At 43.2% G+C, this 18,928-nt stretch overlaps 1 protein-coding gene across 3 annotated transcripts in view; it reads right to left on the reverse strand.

Annotated features, from left to right (window-relative positions):
• ENOX1 (ecto-NOX disulfide-thiol exchanger 1) overlaps positions 1–18,928 on the reverse strand; it is a 2,037,207-nt gene that overhangs the window by 643,727 nt on the left and 1,374,552 nt on the right. The window contains exon 1 of one of the 3 annotated variants that reach the window (XM_085621816.1): positions 11,995–12,141. The exons of the other annotated variants lie outside the window; for them this stretch is intronic. Coding sequence (XP_085477942.1) covers positions 11,995–12,052 — 58 coding nt within the window. The 5' untranslated portion in view covers positions 12,053–12,141. Of the gene's footprint in view, positions 1–11,994; positions 12,142–18,928 lie in introns of those variants that run through there. 3 annotated transcript variants of the gene reach the window in all.

Raw genomic sequence — 18,928 nt, forward strand, 5'->3', positions numbered from 1 at the left:
AGGTAACAAGAGGGGTAGTTGGCCCCCAAGGACATCCTTGGGGGCCAACTACCCCTCCTATTACCTCCAGTAAGTCCCACACAGCAGGATTGCCAAATTCTCATAGCAGGCCACCCCCCCTTTGACCACTACTCTGCAAAAGCGCTTCCTGGTGCGCTGTTGGATGGGGATTGAAGTCCCTTTTGCTGCTGGGGGTCCTTAGGGGCCAACACGCCTACCTCTTAGCTCCAGTAAGCCCCACGCAGTGGGATTCCTGAGAGGTGGACACAGGCCACGCCCCCTTTCTCCACAAACATACCTCCTGGTGCGCTCTTGGTTTGGGGATAAAGTCCTCTTTCCTCCTGGGGGCCAACTAGCCCTCCTGTTACCTCAAGTAAGCCCCATACAGCTGGTTTGCTAAGAGTGCTCAAAGGCCATGCCCCCTTTTTACACCACTCTGCAAACGTGGCTCCTGGCACACTGCTGCTTGGGAGATGAAGTCCACTTGTGTCCTGAGGACCTCAGGACACAAGAGGACCTCATCGCCCCACCAGTAGTGCGCCAAGAGGTGCGTTTGCAGAGTGGTGTAAAAAGGGGCATGGCCTCGGACCACATCTCAGCAATTCCACTGTGTGGGACTTACTGGAGGTACCTGGTGGGCTAGTTGGCCCCCAGGGACCCTCAGGAATGAAGGAGACTTAATCCCCCAACTTGGAACGGGCCACGGGCGCGCTTGTAGAGTGGTGGAGGGAGGGGGCAGGGCCTTCGGCGAGATGCCAGCTTTTCATTTTTTTAAATATTTTTAGAAGGGGCGCTCTGTGGCCCCCTCTTTTAGAATTTTTGGGCCCTGGGGACCCCATCCCCCATGGCCTGAGCATTTTAAAAAAAATAGGAAGAGGGTCGCGTGGCTTCCCTTCTCTGGGCCACTATTGGCCCCAGGGACCCTATCCCCAGGGGCCTGGCGAGCATTTTTTTTTATTTTGGAGGGAGGCCGCGTGGCCCCCATCTTGAGGCCTATAATGGACCCGGGGACCCCATTCCCGGGACATTGCCTCTTTTTTAATTTTTTAAGTTCAGAAGGGGTGCCGCGTGGCCCCCCTCCTAAGGCCAATTATGGCCCTGGGGACCCCATCCCCCAGGGCTGGCCTTTCTTTTTTTTTTCCATGTTAATAAATGAATAAAATAAAGGGAAGGGGCGCTGCTAACATGCAGCTCCCTTTGCCCAAAAGCAATTCTGCTTTGCTTCTTGGAAGCGAGAGAAGATTTCCTGCTCTGGCTTCCACGAAGCAAAGCAGCATTTGTTATGGCAGGGCAGGAACCGTGTTTCCGCCCTGCCATAGCAAACGGCAATGTCCTGGAGTGGGCACCCCAGGACATTGCAAGAGCCAGCCCTGGGGGTGGCAGTCCCCAGGACCACCTAGGGCTCCATGAGGGGGGTCGCACGGCCCTCCTCCCAACTGTTTAAAGCCCCGGGGAGGTGGTGGTCCCTGGGGGTCTGCAACAGACTCCCACCCTTAATTTAAAGTTTGCTCCAGGAAGGTGGTGGTCCCTGGGGCTGTGTGGGAAGGGGCAGAAGCCCCCACACATTGTTTAATAATATTTCAGCCCCGGGGAGGTAACGGTCCCCAGGCCTTGGGGGGCCCGTGAGGTCCCCCCTCATAATTACATAATACCCTGGGGAGGTGGCGGTCCCCGGGGCTTGAGGGGCCTGTGAGCACCCCCACCCACAATTAAAAAAAGCCCCAGGGAGGTGGTGGTCCACGGGGCTGCGGGGGGACTCATGCCCCCACGGATAATTAAATAAAGCCCCGGGGAGGTGGTGGTCCCATGGGGCTGCGGGGGCCCCTACAGGCCCCTCTAATTAATTGGGCATTGCCCCCAGAACCTGGTCCACCCGGGGGCTTATAGAAAACGAAGCGAGGGAGTCCACGCTCGTTTTTCTTTTTCTCGGTCGGGTTCGCGCACCCAGCGCAAATTCGGGCTATTTGTTTTTTAATGCTTTATTTTGGGCCCTGGGGGTCCTTGAGGGACCCCCTGAGCAGACATGAGCAGACCTAGGGGGTCAGGGTGTTTTCTTGTTTTTTAATGCTTTTTCTACTGTTTTCTTGTAACTCGGTTACGAGTCACAAGATGGGCTGCCAACACATTCTGGTTTGGAGTGTTGGCAGCCAATCAGAATTAAGCTCATGCTCTGGAGGGTTCGTGAACCCTCCTCGGTGCTCAGATATATACCTTTTTTATTTTTTGAATTTCTCAGAAAGTACTGAATGGATTTACACCATTTTTTTAAAAGGACACTTTCTAGACCAAGACCTACCTTTTTGCCAAATGTGGTGTAATTCCATTCAGCAGTTTGGGCTGTAGCTTTGTCTAAAGTTCCTATGGAAATTAACATGGGGAAAACAAGTTTTCGGACCCCCCTTTTTCTCGGCCCCCGCTTAACGAATCACCCCGATACTTTCAAAACAGGAGCTGACCTGAGTGAACCATTAGTTTTGAAAATTCCACGAAGATTAGTCAAACGGCACCAAAGATATTAGCAAAAGAAAAAATGCTTTTTGAATAGAAACATAGAAACAAGGTCCTAACTATAACTATATATATATTCACTGAAAAAAACCATCGGTTTCAGGGGTGTTATATTTAGCTGGACATTTCACTCATAAAAAACCATTGGAATTCCTGCGTTATAGTTAGTTCTACTAACTATAACTCGCGCGACCGCAATCCACTGCTGATGATGTCACATATTACATCTACTATATGATGTCATCAGTGATGTCATTTGAGATGTCATCAGCAATGTCACTGACCATGTCATGAATGATATAATATGTGTCATCATCAGCAGTGGATAGCGGGCGGGTGAGTTATAGTTAGTAGAACTAACTATAACGGAGGAATTTCAATGGTTTTGTACGAGTGTAATGTCCAGCTAACTATAACACCCCTGAAACCTATGTTTTTTTCAGTGAATTTCTAAGGTTTTTAAAATGCTAATTCCTAACTATAACACCCCTAAAACCTATGGTTTTTTCAGTGAATTGCTAAGGTTTTTTAAATGCTAATTCCTAACTATAACATGTCTGAAACCTATGGTTTTTTCAGTGAATTTCAAAGGTTTTTTAAATGCTAATTGCTAACTATTACATGTCTGAAACCTATGGTTTTTTCAGTGAATTTCAAAGATTTCTTAAATGACAATTTTTAAATGTAATAATAGTTATATTTATTTTTTTGATACTGATTTTCCACATTTTTTTAACTATTTATTTTTACATATTTTATTTTTTAAATTACATTATATACTTTTAATACAAATGGAAAAAAATGTTTTTCAAATATTGAAACGCTAATGTTTTTTTGTTTTATATATTTTTTTAATATATTTATATTATTTTCTTAATTGTTTTTGTTTTCAAATTTTTGGGGGAGTCGCGCACCCAAAGCGTACCTTTCTCGATCGCTGTGCGGAACCTAGCCGCCATTTTAGGATTGTTGTGTAGGATCCGCGTAGGATGTGCGATGGGTGCGTATTTTCCTGCGCGATTGCTATGCGACCGGTACGCGAGTCTAGGCGCATACGCAACATAGACGTATTACTTTACGCGACGCTCACGCTCTTGTGTTTGACATCATATACGTTTTTGACGTGTTAGGAGTCGCGCACCCCGCGCGTGCACACCAGGGGGCCGTGCTAAGAGTCGCGCTGGGTGCACGACTCCTAATTTGCCCGAAAAAAAATTAGCACCTATCACTAATTTCTATTCTCCCCGGGGACCCCATCCCCCGGGGCCTATATACAACGTTGGGGACCGTTTTGCACACTTCTGTCATTGGGCTACATGTGGGCTATATCTGGGTGATATTTGTGCTGCATTTGGGTTCTTTTGTCTCTGGTGGCCATCTTGGGAGATTTATTTGTTATGAAGTTTCCTAATTTCCTCATTTAAAAAACCTTAGAAATTCACTGAAAAAACCATAGGTTTCAGGGACGTTATAGTTAGTTGGACATTTCACTCATACAAAACCATAGAAATTCACCTGTTATAGTTAGTTCACCTAACTATAACTCACGCACCCGCAATGCACTGCTGATGACGTCACATATTACATCATTCATGACATGGTCAGTGACATCACTGATAACATCTCAAATGACATCACTGATGACATCACTGATGACTTCACTGATGACATCATCCACGTGATAATCTGATGCACCTTCTAACACTCTAATATAACCTTTGATACACCCACTTAAAAATGCAGACTACCATCTTTGAAACCATAGACCCACCAATACCAGTTACTATATACCCACTTACTGATTCCTATGGCTATACACACGTCCACTCATTCACCCATACAGTTACTCATACATGCAGTCACTCATCAATAGAACTTTATCATATGCACTCATACAGCTATACAGACACACACACCACCACTCACCCACAGTTACTCACATACCTAGTCACTCATGCAAATAATCAATCACACTTCCATTTACTCACCTATACAGTTATACACACACCACTTCACTTATTCATAGAAATACTAACGCATACTTACTCTCTTCTACAATGACTGACACAAGCACACACTCATCCTTAGAGATACTTTCACATTCACTCACTCTCACATATAATCATTTATATACTCCAACACTCAAATATACTGCCTTTCACGTATGTGGTTACTCACACATGTACAACTAAGATGTCCATTAACTCACCAACACAGCTATACACACACTCACCCACCTATACAGCCCTTCACTGATGCACTCTTGTACCCATACACCCAGTGAATAACCCACTCACACATCTATGCATAGAGTCACACACCCACACAGACACTCAGGCACCCATACAATTACTCAGACAACCAAACAATAACCCATATAGACACTCATGTAGCTACTCACCAACCCATGTGGCCGCTTACACACCAACTAAGAAACTGATACAGACATTTACACAGTTTTCCCACTAACCCATGCATTCAGTAAGATACACTTAATCAATCACTCATACAATCAGTCACACATCTACTAAATCATCCACACACATACTCATACACCGAGTCATTCTTCAATACACCTTGGCATATATATAAAACATATTTAAACTTTATACAAACACACAGTCACTGGATGATGTCATCAGTGATGTCATTTGAGATGTCATCAGTGATGTCATCAGTGATGTCACTGACCATGTCATGAATGATGTAATATGTGACGTCATCAGCAGTGCATTGCGGGGGCGCGAGTTATAGTAGGTGAACTAACTATAATGGGGGAATTTCTATGATTTGGTACGAGTGAAATGTCCAACTAACTATAACGTCCCTGAAACCTATGTTTTTTTTCGTTGAATATATATGTATGTATGTATGTGTATATATATATATATATATGTTCAGTGTATATATTTGCCCCAAACTATTTCTATTCTTGCGATTCTGCCATTCAATCACATGCTGTGCCATACCTGAATGGACTAGCCTAACCCCAAAACCACCACCTCCTTCTCTACTGCTTCCTTGTTTTAGATTTTGCTTTTGGAGCTACAAATAGAGGAAGAACGCCCATCACAAATGCATGCTGACATTCTTGGTTTATTGTTTATATGTTCTATATAACATGAAAACAAATAAAAAATAAGTTTAAAACAAATGTAAACTGACATAGTAGAGTCAGCAGGATAGCTAACTCAGCTGAAAGCTCCTTCCAGTGTTTTGGAGGTAATACATTTGAATCCTAGAAAGGCAAATTCAGCCTTCTTTCCTCCTAAAGACAACACATTGAGTATAATTTGGGCAGTAATAAAATCTTTCAGTTACAGAGCTTGAAAATGCTGCAGGTGAGAAATGAAGTACTATGTAAAAATAAGTTATTAAAGAAAAGTAAACAATTTCAGACCAACTTCTCCCGTAGTTTGTTGCATTCCAAAGAAACTAGGCATACATACATTCAAATGTATGGATTCACCATATATGATTTGCAACGCCCAGTTAAGCTTTAGCTTCTCTTGAAAAAGTTACATCTACAATGCAATCGCTTTAGCAAGAGCATAGGAAATGGTTGGAGACTTGAGAAAGCGTAATTCAGCACAGCCAGGGCTAGAGTGGGTCACAGCTATTGTGGCTGGTCATGTTAGAACAGCTGTCTCCAAAATTTTCTGTAACAAGAGCAGCTTGCGTTCAATGAGAATTCTCCTGAGATGCTAATTGTATTAGAGATGCAGTAATAACCACATCAGACAAGATTCCATTAGTGGCCACCATTTGCAATATTGCTAGCATTCATCACCTCCTTACCTTAGGTACCGTTGCCAGCAGTAATGTACAAAATGCTTTGTCAAAGTAAAGTGCCTCTACAAGGATAGTACATAACAGCCATAGCTGTAGTGCCCAGAGCACCACGTTATTAATATTAGTAATAGTCTCTCAGACACCCGTTTGGTTTTATCACTCAAACACCAGCTTTAAATATATTTGGGAAATTCAATGCTTTTCCCCAAACATCAGCTTATGAATTGTAAAATGCACTCATTTTCATTTTAAATGTGTGATTTGTCAATTTTAGTATCCGCATATTGATTCAACCAAGCAAGAGTTTCTAATTTAGTTCACTAAGATGCACACATGACAGCTACTCACAGGCACCTGGAATGCTACCAATAGGTTGCGAGCTACAGTGGTGACTGGCACGGATTGGGGTGGCATGGCGGGGGTGGCATGGCAGGCAAAGGGGTGTTAAAAAGAAAAAGAAAATACATCCTTGCCACGTCTCTCCTCCGTCGTCTCTCCATCGCTTCTCCCGGCCAGAACGGAACAGGAAGCACCTAGGCTCCCCCAGTGCCGTAGTAGACCTTGTGCGGCCCCTGCGCATGTAATAGTGGGGGTGCTAGCGATTACTGTGACGGCCACCCCACGACGGTCGCAGGTAAGAGCAGAGGGGGGAGGCCGCTGCCCTAAACTCTTGCAGACCGGGGCGGAACGCCCCCCTTACTACACCACTGGGCTCTCCTGAGCCGATCACATGTTCTCCACCCAGGCTATAATGCAGCCTGGGTGGAGAACATACAACGTGCAGATGACTAACAGTCATGGGCACTTACAGTGTGCCACCACTACTCACCCTGCTCCTCTGTCACCAGAGCAGCCCCAGCCTGCCCGAAAAGCTGCCGCAGAAGGAAAAAACAAAACGAGAATAACCTTGAATTATTATCATGTTATTTTTCCTTTATTCCACTGCTGCCATGCAGAGGGGCGACGCTCCTCCGCCACAGCAGAGGAGCCGCCACTGCGGAGAGGTCTGTGTTAGACCACCACAAAAGCTCTTAGAAGAGTACGTTTTTTTAATCACTGGCCACAAGGACGGTGGAAAACATCATCGAGGGTCAAGAGCGACAATCCACAAATGAAACAGACCGAGTGCCTATCTATCTGCAGAAACAAACAATGCAAATTACTGCAATGCATCTCCCTCCAATCTGCGAGGTAACCAAGCATTCCGCGAATTGTTTGCCTTTCAATTAAGAGGAAAAAAACACAATGGCTCCGGGGTGCTGCAGCTGAACGGGTCTAGTAACGTGTTGATCTAGTGAAGCGCCTTCCGTATTCCTTCGTACATCTCGGTGGCTTTTGATGTAGCTGAACCGCGCTGTACACAACTGAGGCCTCATTACCACAGAAATACTGTCAACAAAGCCCAGTGCATTCGCTGGCACAGTCCTGCCAGGCGAGCCTGCCAACTGCAGGGCGGCACACTGTGCAGAAGGGGAAAGGCATGCAAACGGGAAACAAACATTGGCGCTCGCCTGCCCTCCCCGAGCTGACGCTCATCTGCTGTCTCTGAAATGTGTTCTTTCTAGTAAATCACTGCAGAGCCGAGGCGTTTCAGAATGTTCACATTTACTGCTGTGGCCTGCGTAACTTCTCTTTATATGTGAGAAAGATATTGGCTTTGGAATGTGATTTTCAATCCACATGTTCTCACACAGGGGTGGGTTAGGCATTGGAAGTCTGTTCTGCTGAAGGAAATGATGTGAATGTGGAGCCGTCAATCAGAGTCGTAGCTTGGTCAGTAAGATTTGGGGGGTGGGGGGAGGGCGAGGTTCAGATTTTGCAACAATCGCATTGGCATAGAAAATTAAAATACATTATACGCAGGGTACATGAGAGGGGCTAAAGGGGCAGCGGGAAGGGAGACAAATTCGGATTGGTAGGGGTACGAAGTGAGAGAAAATACAATATTTACTAAAATAACCAACATTCTTGAAGACTTTTAAAACAGAGAAGAAGACAGAGGGTGTACGTTTTTATCTGTGTGTATGAAACATTTCCTGGAGAAATCCGACAGACAACTCACCCGACTGAAAACACCTACACCCTACTATTTAGCGGAAAATACATTTACTAGGGAGGTGTAACACCCCAAACTCCCCCCCCCCCCGAAGCTACGCCCTTTCTGTCAATATGACTTTCTGCAGCGCTTGTGGTGGGATAATACCACACCCGGTATTACTGATAGCAAGGCTATCGGCCATTCTGGGTTGAAATATTACCCAGAGATTACAGTTATTCCCCAATAGGCCAGGGGGACACTGATGTGTTCACATTGATTTGTGAATGTCTTTTTGTAATTTCAGTCCTTTTTCATAAAACAAATTCCTCTAGGACTGACTTAGAGGTTTTGATCCCAGAAAAAAATGCATCATCGACGATTCACTGCATGACATTTGGTTATCCGGCTTCTGCCCAATCAGTATTAAGAAGCCAGTTGTAATGAAGACCAAGGGCTAAATTTACTAATACTTTGTGCTGTGTTTGTGTTGATTTTGTAACGCCAACTCAAAGGATTATTGTATTTACTTTCCAACGCATTACAGGATTTGCGTTGGAAAATTGCCAAAAGTAACACAAAGTAGCACTATGCCTTACTTTGTATCAAGGGGGCGTTCCATGCAGTGGCATAGCTAGTGGGGGGGCACTCTTTTTGGGGGCAGCAGAGGTAAGCAAGGCATGTCTGTTGACTACCACCATCCCCCTGAGAACAAGTTGTCCATCGGCCTTCAACCCCCCTCCCCGAAACAAGTCGTCCGTCAGTCTCCAGCCCCTCTTACCTGCACCAGGTGGCAAATTTAGGGGCCGCCACGGGTGTCAGTAGGTCTAGCTATGCCACTGGTTCCATGGGCGGAAAATATGTGTTCCCATGCATCCACCCATGGGCTTAGATGCAAATCTCTCTCTACTAACAACAGAGTAAAAAACTTTAAACTTCCTTGAGGCAGGTCTAACAGAAGAGAACTGTTTTAATTTCTTCATACAGGAATATAGCTTGGGATGTTACACCCCCCTAATAAATGTATTTTCTTATGAATAGTTGGGTACAGGTGCTTTCAGTCGGGAATGTTGAGGTGTATGTCAGATTTCACCTGGGATTTTTGCATGCACACACTGACAAAAACACACACACTCTCCCATCTATTGTTTTGAATGTCCTAAAAATTATTTTAACAAGATATTGTGTTTCTCCCACTTAGTACTCATACCAATCTGCATTCCTGTCCCTTTCCGCTGCCCTTTATGCCCTTTTCATGAGCCCTGCTTGTCGTATAATATATTTTAACATTATGTGCTAGCTTGATCGTTGGAAAATCTGAAGCTCACCCCCCAATCATACTGACCAAACAATGCCCCTGTCTCCATACTTTTCAAACTTTGGACGTGTGCTGCATTATACAGCATACATGGAGAGTGGGAAAGTATTAAAGCATAGTTTTTGTACTGGAAGGTTCCCCTGTCAGTACAAAACGTAGGCTTGACAGAATTCAAATACTGCCAAAGTAAGCCCAATTTAAATATCTCCCACACATCCTGCAAATGAGGCAGCTTGTAAGTTGTTTCTCTAGTAGGCTACTTGAGTGTGTGTATGAACACTATCAATGTCCGATTCCTACACAGTTTACGTGAAAGGAATGTATAAGCACAAAATAAACGAAGAACACTTTGTACTAAGTACACCTTTTCTTAAAGCAACAAGCAACCAAGTGCCTGACCTTCTGTTGACAGGCCGTCATTACTGCGTGTGTGGCATTCAACAAACCCATCAACCTGACTGTAAACCGTACTTCGATTCTTTGCACATCAGCCAACAGTACGCCCCTTGAGTCAAATGCCACCGGATTCAGCTTGATTTAAAGGCTGGTGAGCAGGCAATGCACTGTGAAATTGTATTACTCTCCGCCTTCTAGTTCCACTCCTCAGTTGATCATTACAAATTTCCCCAATGCCAAACATCATTCTATTGGATGCCGCCATCTCAACATTTGGTGGCGGTGTCAGCAAAAAAGGTCTAGAACAGCATATTTGTATTGTGATGAAGAGCGCATGAGGGTGCAGTGACCCCCCATAACAGCCAGGGTTGCATCACTGTAAAAAGGGCCAATCGGATGAATGGTGCAACAGCATCTCTGAAAACCCAAACTGGCATCATCAAACAGGAACATTGTGGAAGGCTTATTGTTTGTGTATTTTAGTGATGCAAGACTGGTTGAAGAAGTCTGTTTTTTATTTCTCTTCAGGGAATGGCCACTTTAAATGTGGTGGTGGGGTAGACGGGGAGGTCTGAAGCGGGCCTGAGACAACGCTCCCTGTGCGGCTCCACGCTGTGTGAATATGAGCTGTGTAAAGGTGCCTGTGAGTGGCCAGCATTTGTGTATGCATTGAACTAGTAGGGACAGCTGCATCACACAAGGTGGAATGGGCAACGTAGGTTTGGGACCACATTTACCTTTAATGGTGCTAATAAGGAGGAATGCGATCCCATGCATGGCTGCCCCTGAGGGCCCAAATGCAGCTGGATAACTGGATTAAAGGTCGTTAGTAGTAATGGGGCGTTAGAACCAGAGCAAATTGTGGAACCTATCCCAGGATAGCAAAATGTGCGTTTTCAAGAGAAAACTGAGCAGTGCTGCAAAGCACGGCATGTCAAACATGTGGCGGTGATACAGGAGAAACAGTAAATAATATGAGAAAGTACTGATGTGAGAAAATCACTTTTGGACTTTAGGTTGTTTTGGACTTTAGGTTTTGAGATATCATCCACAGCCCCCTTCAAACATATGGTTCACTAGCACTGTTCGTACAAATCCAGCTGCTATGTGTTAGCGGGCTCACAGCATTTATAATTGTACTCATTAATTTGGAGAAAATACTAGTTCTACTATGTGAGGGGGTCTAAAGAAACCTTCATCAACAGCAAATAGACCACTAGAGACTCAAGCAAGCAGCCGTCAGGCACACAGGGGACCCCAGTGATCTTTCACGACTTTTTAGGGGTGACCTTTAACTCTTTTGTACTTTATCACTAGACAACACAATATTCACGTTTTCATGAAGTTGTTTACTAAAACCGTGCCAGGATTATCAGCACACAAGCCAACATGCATTTTGCCCTTGGCACCTCCCTGCCGGCAAAATAGTCACATTTACAGCTCCCAGCAGCAACGGAGATCCCTTTTGCTATATGTTAGCTCTGTAAGGCTCCTGTCTCATCTCATCTTAAGGACAGCCTTTAAGATGAGGTAAGGCAGGGCAATGGTGGCATTCTGTTCTAACACGATCTAATCTGCTGCTTAGCCTCCTCATTATATGACTTCAATTAATTTCGATGTAAACAAATGTCAATTTCCAGATTACAACATATAAAAGGGCATTAATAGCAAAGAGTATTTTTTTGCGTTAAACATGGATGAAAATAATGCTTCCTTGGCAACTGCTTTTCATTCACTGCACAGAAAAAAAATCCTAGGACTTACAGGATAAGTAGTTTCGCCTTTCTGAAAACATTCTTATCCATCTCTATTAGTACAGGGACACATTATCGCCTTGGATTGATTCCAAATTCTTTCTCCTCTCTCGTAAGTATGTGAGGCCCAGTTCTCACAGCAGGGTCAGCTCGCTGCCGAGGTGACGCAGTAAAGATTGTAAATACAGTACCTCTGACAGCTTTTTCCATCACAGGGTCGGGAGGGCTGAATCTTGTCACGCGCACCATGCTGGAACCCGCTATTCTCTTTCAAAATGCGCCTAAAGAGTTTAAAATGTCCACAGTGCAGGAGGCTCCAAGTTTTAAGCAAAGCCAGGTCCTGCGAAAACCCAGGCGAGCTTTCTCTAGGTGTTCAGCAGAGGAGCCCCGAAAGGAATGTTCGCAATCTCTCACCTCTTGCTCCTTTTATATGGAAAAAAATGATATACGTGGGTTACAAATGGGTCGCCTTCTGCCTGTTAGAGCTGGCTGCTCCGTCCATTTCTTTGCAAATTAAACTGCATTTCTAACTTGCTCTCTACTTTCAGAAGCAATGACCCTTTTCCTTCGTGAGACCTCCCCGAGGCAAGTTTGCGCTCCTAAATGGGGATAAGAAAATGTAAAGCTGTGAGTAAGAAATGTGTAAGAAAATGTAACTACTTTCATTTAATGTACCGAGTCTGGTTAAAATTTATTCTGAACCACCTGTAGCGGTGTTCACTCTACACGACCCTTTGAGTGGTTGCTGGCGTTGGGGTTAATCTGGGGCACTAGAACACAGATATGATTTATAAGGTGTGACTCAAATTTTTAAAACTAATCAACAGCTTTCAACTACCATCGTACGTCTTCTAAAATATTAAACCCCATTAATAACTTGATTTTAATAACTCGTTGTTCTTCCCTTTTGTCGATAGTACTATACATATGTGAACTTTGGGCCGTCACCTTGCACATGATTGGATGACTTTATTATTCATCTCAGTTTTATACTGCTGACTCAATAGCTCCCACCTCTATTCTTGTACTGCTTCTTGATCATAGCTTTTTTTTCATGATTTTTGATTGGATTTGTTGTATCCTTCCTCTGGTGACATGAAGGAACTTATTTTTCCATTTGCGATTTGGTACTTTGTAAGAGCACATGGCTTTCTTTATACTTTATCCCATCTGCTCTCTCTGTACTGCTTCACATCCCTTTACACACAAGTTTGACCATTGCTATCACATCTGTACAATTTCTACGCTTAATTTTATTGTTTTTTGTTTGTTTATTTTTTTTCTTACTTTTGCATGGGCCCGGTAGGTGTGAACTGCTATTGGGCTGTTTGCTTCTCTTTATTTGAGAATCATCTACAAGCATACTTTAGTTTCTTTATTCCCAAAATATCCATCCACCACCTTGGAATGGTAATGTGAGTATGCATGCGCACGTATGAGCAAGCACCTGTGCCCACGCGAGAGCACCAGTGGGGCAGGTACCCAAAAGTAAGATCCTTATTGCCAGTGTTATTAAGTGCCTGCCTCTTTATGAAGTATGCAATCAAACATGAGAAGTTGAAACATTTAGTTTCTTAAATAGTCCTAGAAACATCTTGTGTAAGATGACAAGTACATTCTTGAATAGAGGAAGAGGTGTGGTGCAGCAGCCAGAGTGGCCGACTCAGGTGCGCGGGGCTCATGGTTCGATCGCTGGTGGCAGCTCAGCTCAGCATCATGTGACTCTGGGTAATAGCTCGCTTAATCTACCCGACGGCCTTCAGCGCCTTGAAACCCTTAAGCGGGCGATATGTTCACGCTTTACACATAGGAATTTTTTTTTTTGTTATAATAGGAACACAGTGGTCTCATTTCCAGTCACAGTTTCAAAATTGTCAGCTCATCAGTGTCTCTCAAAACTCTCTTACATATTGTAAATTTTTGCAAAACTCAAGTCAAGTCAAGTCAAAGATAGCTTTATTCGATTTCATTAAAAACCATAAAAGCACAGTAAATACAACAATCGCATATTAAAAAAGAATATACAAATAAATCCAATTAATTGTATCTTAATAAAAAGATCTTATTTGAGGATAAAATTGAAGGGTACTAGGACATAGAAGATCTGCATCTAATTACATATTTCAAAAATTTGGATACAGCCTTAATTGTCATTTCATCTTCGAGCATAAGCAGTTTTACAAAGGCTGGTCTGCACTGCCTTAGACCCCAGGTTTTCAATAAAGGAATCAAATGTCTCTTCCTGCCCCACGCATAGAATTTGCAGAACAAAAGACTATGGATAGATGATTGCTCGGAAATATCATCACATGGACATTTGATTAAATGTGGCGACCAATCATTTGTTTCAGGAAATGTGATTAGCCTATAATAACAGTCAGTTCTCAAACGAGCCAATAACATTCTATCATAACAGGTATAGTCAGGCGATAAATAAAACTGTAATCCGAAGCCCTGAAGGAGTAACTGATGTTGTGAAACAGATTTTTTCGTACTTTCTTTAATCCACCGTCTATTTTCTAAGAAAGCGAGACATCGGTCTTTAAATTCCTTTCTTGAAAGCGTGGATAATAAAGTTGGATGGTTGAAATAATGTAGTAGGCCCATATTTGTTAGAAAAGCCTTTATATATGCTAACCAGTGGATATTTTTTGCTCTTTCAAGAGTGATACAATCAGATAAGACAGCTCTATTTAAGGTAGTAGCTAATGAGGTCCATATCTTATACCATAATAACAAAGGGCTAATTCTAATCAAATCAGAGATATAAGTCATGTCCAATTCATTGTGGCACACATACGTGGAGGTTGACCTGGGGACTGCTAGCAAATACCGGAGGAAAATATTTTCCCTCACTTGAATTTCCCGGCAGTCTGCAATACCCCAAATACCGGCCCCGTATGTGGCAATTGAGACACATTTAGCTTTGTAGATGTCCATTAAGATACGGACGGGTCTACCTCCCAATTTGTTTGCGAACTGTTTCAGAGCTCCAAGTGAGCGAGCAAAAGCTAAATTCCTAGTATTAACTGCTGGTGTCCAAGAGCCCCTATAATTAAATAAAATCCCTAAATTAGAAAATGTGTGTGTTAATTCTATCTTTGACTGATTTAAAAAAGTATTACAGGGAACTTTGGTCGCTGATGAACAGCTCATGGTAAAGGTTTTTCCAGTGTTGATTTTTAGACCCCTGGATGACATGAAAATTGAGAAAGTGGTAAGCGCTTTTTGGAGGCCTAATTGGGTTCTGGCCATGATGACCGCATCATCAGCGTATAATAAAATAGGAACGGCCTCACCATTTATTTGGGGGTAATCTACTTTCTGCTTTAATAAGAACTCCGCCACTCCATTTATGTATAAATTAAAAAGAAAGGGAGCCAGGATGCAACCCTGGCGTACACCTTTCATAATAGGGAATTTATTTGTGCATTCACCTTTTTTGCCGAAGCGGACCTTTGCTCCTGCTCCACGATATAACTCTTTAATAAAATTCAAAATATTCAGATCAATACCTAGTGAGTTTAAAGTGTCCCACAAAAGCTCATGGCTTAAGCAGTCAAAGGCTGAGGTTAAGTTGACAAAGGTCATAAAAAGGTTGCCCTTCTTAGCTATAGTATATTTTGCAGTTATTATAGCTAGATTAAGACCTTGTTCGACTGTGCCTAGTCCCTCCTTAAAGCCATATTGAAATTTAGAAAGGATGTCACTGTCTTTAGCCCATAATTGTAATCTATTTAGGATGAGTCTTCCGGCTACTTTCATCAACGAATCCAGCAGCGAGATGGGCCTATAACATTTTGGATCATTACGATCTCCCTTTTTAAAGATAGAGACAATTATTGCTTCCTGCCAGGTCAGAGGGAAACCCTTTTTGTTATAGCTGTTTAATAAGTTGGTCAGGAGCGGGGCCCAAAAGGGGATATTTTCCTTAAATAGGTCTATGGGAATCCCATCCGGGCCCGGGGCTTTGTTTTTTGAACTTTCAGATAGAGCTAGCTCCATTTCCGTCACAGAAAACGAAATCTCCAGAGGGAAACCCACAGGTGAAATGGACAAGCTATTGTTCGATGTGCTTTGTATTGGAGTTAGTAAACTAAACAGGTCATCCTTCTTATAAAGTTCAGTGTAGTGATCTATCCAAGCAGATTGTTCAATTGCCAAATCTATCACGTCGATTTTTCTGTCCACAAAAAAAGGAGCATTTACTGCTTTCCAAAATGCAGTATTGTCTCTCAAACAAGACGCCTTTACTAGGGCAGTCCAGGCGTTCTCCTTAATCTCTTGTTTTCGTTTTCGTAAGGTAAGTTTGTAAGCTAGTCTGGCTGCTCTAATGTCTGAGTAATTTCTAGGCGTGGTTTTTAGAGACTGTTTCAGGTTTGCATGGGCTTTACTACATTCAGAGTTAAACCAGCCCTCGGGTTTTGTTCCCCCCCCTTCTCTAGGCGTTCCAGTCAGGTTGTTAGATATTTGCATCGCAATCGTCTGGAAGGCTTTAATGACCATATTAGGATCTGGAGAATCTTCCAAGCAAGTCATGATGTTAAAGTACTGGTCAGTAATTAGGCTATGCAGGAAGTTGACGGGATCAACCATTTTCCATTTAATTGCATATCCATTTTTCCTCGCCATTTGGATGGAATGACCATACAGATTTTCCACTATATTTGGTAGTTTTCCATTCCTCAGTCCAGTATCAAAGATAATGCTGATGGGAAAATGATCACTCATGGCAATATCCTCTGTATTAAACATGAGGATATTATGGCGATGGCTGGTAGTGATTAATGTAAAGTCTATTGTAGAATGTAGTCCATGCCCGTTAAAAGTGGGTTGAAAACTAATTTGTGGGTTGCAGAGCTCATTGGCATAGCCCAAATTCCAATCGTGAATTAAAACGTTCAATAGGTTGCCTAACGTTGAGTGCTCAAAATGAGTACAACATTCCCCCAAAGGATTTAACAAACCGCAGGTACCCATGCTACTATGTGGGCATAAATGACAATTAAAATCGCCAGAGAAGATAATACACGTATCTTTATGATCCCGGTCTGTCCCATAATGGATCAAGTTGTTTATATCCTCAAAAGCGTGCTTGTAGTCTCCCTTGGGAATATTGTTATATAAATTCACCAGGATAATTTGTCATTTACCTCCAAAAACGAGGGAAAGAATCTGGTAAAAGACATGACCATCATTGGTCAAGAGTTTTATAGTCGTGGTTACGGTGTTGCAAATATACGTACAGAGACCTCCCGAAGATCTGCCCCTCCTAGACTGAACTGCAGGAGTAGCGAATGTGCGATACCCTTCAATATGGATCTCTTTAATTTCCCAGGACTCTTGCAGGCAAATAATATCATACTTGTTGATAAAGTCTCTAAAACTAGGATCCATTACTTTGTTTGATAGGCCCGCAATGTTCCATGATAACAAGGCTAGTTTGCTACATTGGGGGACTTTTTTCGGCTCCGAGACAAGGGGATTCTCGATACCATCTATTAAATCTGACTTTAGGGAATTAACTCCTGCAGTCATTCCTTGGCGTGATCGCGAATGTTGGCTGGGCATAACGTTTTCGGGGACGATGTGTATTGGTCCTGCAAGCTCTCCACAAGATGCATCCTCTGTTGTAAGTCGAGGAAGAATATGGCTCACTGCTGTCTCGGGATCTATTCTCTCGGTTATGATCCCTAGGGTTTCAGTTAATAAGTTAGTTCCTCTTTTGGTTAGCTCACTAGAGATCCCGCTAAGGACGCCCTCAAGAGTGGTGGACAAGGGGCGTCAATCGACCGATTCCAAGCAGCTAAACCGGTTATCGGTCCGTATTCCTCTCCAATTGTCCATTGGGCGTATTTCTCTGGTTGTTTGCCAACCCCGCACCCAACTATCTGCTACTCTGTCTTGAGTGCCTGCCACACCCCTACTTCGATCGAAGTCTGGTTCATAGAGGTTACTAGGTGGGTAGAAAAAAGACAATCGCATAGTTGCAATATCTTCGTTGTTAAGCTGGTTGGGCCATGAACAAATGTAGTCGACGGTATCCGGGTCATCGAAATTTACCAAAATACAATCCCCTTTCGTGGGTTTTTTTGCCTTGCCCTACCCATGGTACTCTACGTACTATAAGGATCTTGCTCGACCTATTGGGAGGCAATGGCCGTCTTGACTTGAGCCAATGTTGTACCTTGTTTTTCAAAGATCCTATAGACTCCTCTACGTCCTCCCTCAGTTCTGGCACCCCAGTCAGGATCACCAGGTAGGGAGTTACTTCCGGGGGCAAATCGATGGATAATTTCTGCGGTAATACTCTTCCGTTAAGATTTGTCTTAGGTATCAGAGCAGTATTTCTAGGTGTAGTAGCCTTCTGCTTGCTAATTTGAGTAGGTTTGCTAGCATTACTAAGTGAATTAATCTCTGGTGCGGTAGGATCAATAGTTAAATTAGGGTCTTTTAAAGATGAGCTTTTGTTTGATCGCAGGACCCCCGTTGAATTATTATTAATGATTTGCTGCCTTACTCCATCGCTATTTACTCCAGGCTTACTCAGAGGTTTGATAAAAGCGGTCAATTCGCTTAGTTGTTTTTCAACGCCTTTTAATCTGGCCTCTAATGGAGAGAGGTGCAGTTTAAACAGTTTGCTCATATAATCAAAGATTTTAGTATCTATCTCGATGGCCATGCTAGTTGAAGTTAAGCTAGGGGGAACAGTAATACAATCTGTATCCATCGTAACATTATGCGAGTCTAGGCGGGGGTTACAACACGAAGGCTGTCTATGATTTTGTCCCCCCTCTTGAACACTTAATAGTGGCTCGTGGGTCTCCTTTTCTATGGGTCTTGACAATTTCTGATGCTTTTTAGATTTCTTAATGTTTCTCGGTTTTCTTTTCTTAACTGGTTTTAAAGATTTAGGTATTGCTCCCTCCCTACTCCCCCTCCGCTGGGTATCAGTTGATTCAACTAACAAGGGATCGTGAGAGCATGTCAGGGACCTGTCTGGTTCTAAAACCGAAAGAAATTCAGAAGCTGATACTGACAGGTCAACCATGTTGGGAAGGCTCTGACGGGCCGGCTGAGTATCTGTAGGGACCACATCTTTAATTAGTTTAGTTGGAGTTTTGA

This window comes from Triturus cristatus, chromosome 8 (genome assembly GCF_964204655.1).
Source record: "Triturus cristatus chromosome 8, aTriCri1.1, whole genome shotgun sequence".
Lineage (NCBI taxonomy): Eukaryota > Metazoa > Chordata > Amphibia > Caudata > Salamandridae > Triturus > Triturus cristatus.